Source organism: Pelophylax lessonae (assembly GCF_965119305.1).
Source record: "Pelophylax lessonae genome assembly, chromosome: 6".
Taxonomy (NCBI): domain Eukaryota; kingdom Metazoa; phylum Chordata; class Amphibia; order Anura; family Ranidae; genus Pelophylax; species Pelophylax lessonae.
Genome location: NC_138773.1, coordinates 300,380,915 through 300,387,297, shown reverse-complemented (window position 1 = coordinate 300,387,297; position 6,383 = coordinate 300,380,915). Strand labels below are relative to the sequence as shown.

Here is a 6,383-nt window from a genome sequence, read left to right as displayed (position 1 = left end):
CAAAAAGTAAAAATCGCACAGGTGATCAAATACCACCAAAAGAAAGGGATGGGTGAAAATGCCAGGACAGTATGAAAACTTCTAAAATGACCCATTTTTGAAAAGCAGACATCCGAAGAGGATTTCATTTTTTACTGCAATTTTTTAATAATGAAGCTTGGTAATGGTGCATCGTACAATGTATTAAATACTGTATATAGATTATACATGGAGTAGCTATGAACCGTGCAAACTGAATTTTTTTCTGTTGAGATATTTTGTGTTTACATGAGCTAGTACCATAAACCTAGTACTGAAATTTGTACTCCATTTTTCAAACTTATAATAAGATGTAAAATCGCCATAATAATAATAATACATAAAGCAATATTTATTCATAAAAATAGACTTTATTTAATTTTCTTTGTGCAGAAAATCTAATACTCTTCTCCTTCCTCTCCTTCACCCTCTCCTTCGACGCTGTCAGTGGCAACCTCTTCATAATCCTTCTCCAGGGCAGCCATGTCCTCCCGAGCCTCAGAGAACTCTCCTTCCTCCATACCCTCACCCACATACCAGTGCACAAAGGCACGCTTGGCATACATCAGATCAAACTTGTGGTCCAGGCGAGCCCAGGCCTCAGCAATGGCTGTGGTGTTGCTCAACATGCACACGGCACGCTGCACCTTGGCCAGATCTCCACCAGGAACCACAGTTGGTGGCTGGTAGTTGATACCAACCTTGAATCCAGTTGGGCACCAGTCCACAAACTGGATGGTGCGTTTGGTCTTGATGGTGGCAATAGCAGCATTGACATCTTTGGGCACCACATCACCACGGTACAGCAGGCAGCAAGCCATGTATTTACCGTGTCTGGGGTCACATTTCACCATCTGGTTGGCTGGCTCAAAGCAGGCATTGGTGATCTCAGACACAGAGAGTTGCTCATGATAAGCTTTCTCTGCAGAGATTACAGGGGCATAGGTGGCCAGGGGGAAGTGAATACGGGGGTAGGGCACCAGATTGGTCTGGAACTCAGTCAAGTCCACATTAAGAGCTCCATCAAACCTAAGGGAGGCGGTGATGGAGGACACAATCTGGCCAATCAGACGGTTCAGGTTGGTGTAGGTTGGGCGTTCGATGTCTAGGTTTCTGCGGCAGATGTCATAAATGGCTTCGTTGTCCACCATGAAAGCACAGTCTGAGTGCTCCAGGGTAGTGTGGGTGGTGAGGATGGCGTTGTAGGGCTCAACCACAGCTGTGGAGATCTGAGGAGCTGGGTAGATGGAGAATTCCAGCTTGGACTTCTTCCCATAGTCAACAGACAGACGTTCCATCAAGAGGGAGGTGAAGCCAGAGCCAGTGCCACCACCAAAACTGTGGAAGATGAGGAATCCCTGGAGACCGGTGCACTGGTCAGCCTGAGAAAAAGACACAGACATCTCTAAGGATAATGTTATATTTATACTCTTGACTAACATGCTATATTTACCGTAGCTAGATAATGTATAGTTTCTTCCACTGTCTGTCATTAATAATAGGGAAAGGTTGCAAGGCCACTTCAACACACAAGTAGGGCCAGGCAATAATTAAATTGGTGGATCTACATTCATATAGCAAAGTTGTACATGTATCACAAAAATGTTACAAGAGAGTTGCACAAGTTAAAACTTCCTAAATTCAAAAAAATGTTTTAGAGCAAAAGGTATCATGTGATCAATTATGGCTCCTGAAATTTTACAACTATCCTTACACTATGGATGGAATGCTGGAACAATGAATTTCATTGTCTACAATCCAGGACCATGTAATTCCCAGTGAAAGTGTTAAAGCACCAAAAACAAACCTAATATTAGATTGACCCCCTCTTACCCTCTAATTCCTAATCTTGACCTAACCCTTAGGCAGTGCTGGGCAGGGCCGGTGCTACCACTAGGCGAACTAGGCAGCCGTCTAGGGCGCACTGCCACCTAGGGTGCAGCCATGGCCAGTGCCACATTCCTCTCCTTTCACCTCCTCATCCCCGGTGGATGTCACCTCTAGAGAGGGGTGCAGTGTGTACAGGAAGGGGGTGTAAGCCCAAAGGGGTGTAGCATTAAAGGGGGGCAGTGTGTACAGGAAGGGGGGGCAGTGTGTACAGGAAGGGAGGTGTAGGGTGAAAGAAGGGCAATGTGTACAGGGAGGGGAGTGTAGGGTTAAAGGGGGGCATTATGTACAGTTTTTTTTTTTTTCAGGGGGGGGTGCAAGTAGCTGGTTTTGCCTAGGGCACAAAATAGTCTAGAACCGTCCCTGGTGCTGGGACAAGGTCATCTAGAGCCCAGGGCAAACATACCAAACTGTGCCCCCCCCCATGAGCATTATGTGTCAGCAAACCCCCCCCCCCAAAAAAAAAGAAATTGAGCACTAACTTGCATGCTTACCCTCCAACGCATAGATTCACCCTCCTCCCAGCACAAGTCTGCCCCTGCCAGGACAAATATTTGCCATTCCCCCTTCAAGCTCCAATTCTCTCTCTCTCATCAAATCCCCCTAGCACCCCCCCCCCCCCAAAAAAAAATAATAATCACACCTCAAATTTCCCCTCCGAGCACAATTTCTCCACCCCCCCCAATCCCATTCCCACCTCCTAGCACAAACCCCTCCCCCCATTTCCCTTCCTAGCACAAATAATCCCTCCTAGCAGGATTTCCCTCCCCCCCTTCCATATCACCTCCCAAATCTCCCACCCCCTCCCAAGTACAAATTCTCTTACCATGTTCCACCTCTCAGGAAAAGTACCCCCCAAATCATTATTCCTAGAACCCCTCCTAATTTCCACTCCCATTCTTATCCTCTGCCACCCTCCAACTTTCCCCTCCCAACACAGATACCCCCCTCTCATCCCCTTGTGGTGCCCCTCCCCCCCAACCTCACATGATATTACAGTGCCCAAGGCAGCTGCCCCTTCTGCCCCACCCCTTGTCTTGGCCCTGCCCGTAGACCAACTCTCACACTTAACCACTCTCAAACCTAACTCCTAAAACTTCACCTAGCTCCTTAATTAAGACGTAGGAATCTATTTATGAAAAACTTGTGTGCAAATGCTCCAAATATTGGCTCAGCTTTCACAAATATCTCTGTATTTTGGCCGATACATTTATTTCCTATGGTTGTCAGTGCCATCTAGTGGCCATAATGTGGTATTTTCCGGATTAAAGTATTTCAGTAAAATACTGTAGTATATGGAGCAGATTATCAATTATCATAGGGAATAAATGTATTTGGCAAACTACGGGACTATTGGTGAATGCTGAGTGAATGCTTGAGACATTCACATAGAAAAAGTTAAAAAAATAAACTCCTCAAAGTGTATATATAGCGAAAACTGTTTTTTTTTTTGTAGTTTTGGATTGAGTAGGGATGGATTAGAACCCCTTGTCAACTTTTTTTTGCTGTGTTCCAGCTAGATATGTTCCTCCTCTTTATTTGTTCTGGCGACTGTAGCGTGTTGGGCTATACACACACTTTATCCTACATTTCACCCCCAACCTAACCTGGAAATGTAACCCTTAACACTGGCCTTACATTAACTATTAACCACATTCAAGATTAAGGATTATTTATTTGTTTGGCCAAATATTCAATGCAACAAAATGATTATCAAGATCCATTTACAACTATGGCTGTTGGTGATGGACTTTGACTAGTGGGCTCAGGACTATTACATTGTATCTTATTAGTACAATCCACATACTGTGTTTCTCCAAAAATAAGCCCTACTGTGTCTTTTGGTGGCAAAATTATTATAAAACCCGATCTTTTTTTTGGGGAAACACGGTAGGTCTAGGTCAGGAATCACTCACCAGTTTGCGGACCCTGTCCAGCACCAGGTCGATGATCTCTTTTCCGATGGTGTAGTGACCTCGGGCATAGTTGTTGGCGGCGTCTTCCTTGCCGGTGATGAGTTGCTCGGGGTGGAAAAGTTGCCGGTAGGTTCCTGTCCTCACCTCATCTATAGAAATGTGATGGCAATGGGTCAGAACGGTGCTACAGGTGACAACACTTGGCTGACATCTCATTCACCATTTAATCACACAACATAACAGATAGCCTACTCACCAATCACAGTGGGCTCCAGGTCCACAAAGACAGCGCGGGGAACGTGTTTTCCAGCCCCGGTCTCACTGAAGAAGGTGTTGAAGGAATCGTCTCCTCCTCCGATGGTTTTGTCACTGGGCATCTGTCCGTCCGGCTGGATGCCATGTTCCAGGCAGTACAGCTCCCAGCAGGCATTGCCAATCTGTACACCGGCTTGGCCAACGTGGACTGAAATGCATTCCCTCTGTGGGGGGTGAATGGTATATGCAGTTAGGATTAGGACAGAGCAGTGCGGTCACACATAGAGGAATGTATAGGATGCAGAGTGCAGTCACACATAGAAGAATGTATAGGATGCAGAGTGCGGTCACACACAGGAGAATGTATAGGATGGCAGAGTGCAGTCACACATAGAGGAATGTATAGGATGCAGAGTGCGGTCACACATAGGGGATGTATAGGGCAATCATACACATCAATGTATATTATTATTATTATTACAGGAGGTACTTACAGTATATAGCACAATCAATTTAAACAGCGCTTTACATATATATTGTACATTCACATCAGTTCCTGAACCCAAGGAGCTTACAATCTAAGGTCCCTAACTCACATTCATACATACACATACTAGAACCAATTTACCCAGCAGCCTGTCTTTGGAGTTTGGGAGGAAACCAGAGAAAACCCACACAGGTACAGGGAGAACATGCAAATTCCAGGCAGCTAGTGCCGTGGTTGGGATTCAAGCCAATGACCCCTAAAGCTGCTAGGTGGAAGTGCTAACCACTGTGCTACCCATAGCATAGAACAGCAGAGTGCGGTCACACATAGGGGGATGCATAGGATGCAGAGTGCGGTCACACATAGGGGGATGTATAGGATGCAGAGTGCGGTCACACATAGGGGGATGCATAGGATGCAGAGTGCGGTCACACATAGGGGGATGTATAGGATGGCAGAGTGCGGTCACACATAGAGGAATGTATAGGATTGCAGAGTGCGGTCACACATAGGGGGATGTATAGGATGCAGAGTGCGGTCACACATAGAGGAATGTATAGGATGCAGAGTGCGGTCACACATAGAGGAATGTATAGGATGGCAGAGTGCGGTCACACATAGAGGAATGTATAGGATGGCAGAGTGCGGTCACACATAGAGGAATGTATAGGATGGCAGAGTGCGGTCACACATAGAGGAATGTATAGGATGCAGAGTGCGGTCACACATAGGGGGATGTATAGGATGGCAGAGTGCGGTCACACATAGAGGAATGTATAGGATGCAGAGTGCGGTCACACATAGAGGAATGTATAGGATGCAGAGTGCGGTCACACATAGAGGGATGTATAGGATGGCAGAGTGCGGTCACACATAGAGGAATGTATAGGATGCAGAGTGCGGTCACACATAGAGGAATGTATAGGATGCAGAGTGCGGTCACACATAGGGGGATGTATAGGATGCAGAGTGCGGTCACACATAGGGGGATGTATAGGATGCAGAGTGCGGTTGGTTACTCACCATGATGTTGAATAAAGTTGATCTCTCCGGTTTCCGATGGGTTAGGTGTTCGGTGTGGAGCGGTCACTGTCCTCTCTCTCTCTTCTCCTCAATATATATAGGAGTCAGTGATAGAAGAGTCCTTAGTAACAGGAGGAGGGGAGGGGGCCTTAGAAACAGGAGGAGGGGAGGGGGCCTTAGTAACAGGAGGAGGGGAGGGGGCCTTAGTAACAGGAGGAGGGGGGGGGGGTCAGGTGACACCATTGTGTGTTGTGGATAGAACACAATCCTACCTGGGAGTGGCTGCACTCAGCACAACACAACTGTTACCAGGTACACACAGTGCGGGGTGACCCCCCCGGGGGCAGAGATCATCACATGGAGGGAGACAGAGAGGGAAAGGAAGGAGGGAAGAGGGCAGATATGGAGGGAAGATCACTGGGAACATGGAGGAGGATTTTATATATGTGATGACAAACAGAACACAGGAAACAAAATAGTTACTGTTTTTACACTTTCTTTGTAATTATTTACTATGTCCATACATTTTGTGTTTTTATTTTTTATATAACCGAATTACAGATTTTTTTTTTTTCTCCAAACTGAGATTAAAATTTTATTTAAAATGACATTTTCTTTTTGCATATTTTATTTATTTCATTTGTTTATTGAGATAACAAAAGGTACAATCAGATATTTAGATCCCCAAACATGGCATAGCAAATAAGATCAGGGGGCGACCATGTCTGGTTCCAAGAAACAGAAAGCGACCCTTATATAATAAAAAGAAATAGTAAAGAAAAGGAACATAGTGTAGG

At 45.7% G+C, this 6,383-nt stretch overlaps 1 protein-coding gene across 1 annotated transcript; it reads right to left on the bottom strand.

Annotated features, from left to right (window-relative positions):
* Window positions 1-416: 416 nt before the first annotated feature.
* LOC309557916 (tubulin alpha-1D chain-like) lies at window positions 417-5,663 on the bottom strand (the record flags this gene model as incomplete). Its single annotated transcript, XM_082260785.1, has 4 exons — window positions 5,587-5,663; window positions 4,078-4,300; window positions 3,822-3,970; window positions 417-1,400 (listed from the first exon to the last, which is right to left on the bottom strand). Exons 1-4 carry the CDS (start codon window positions 5,587-5,589, stop codon window positions 417-419), a joined length of 1,359 nt encoding a protein of 452 aa, XP_082116911.1. The 5' UTR covers window positions 5,590-5,663.
* Window positions 5,664-6,383: the final 720 nt, after the last annotated feature.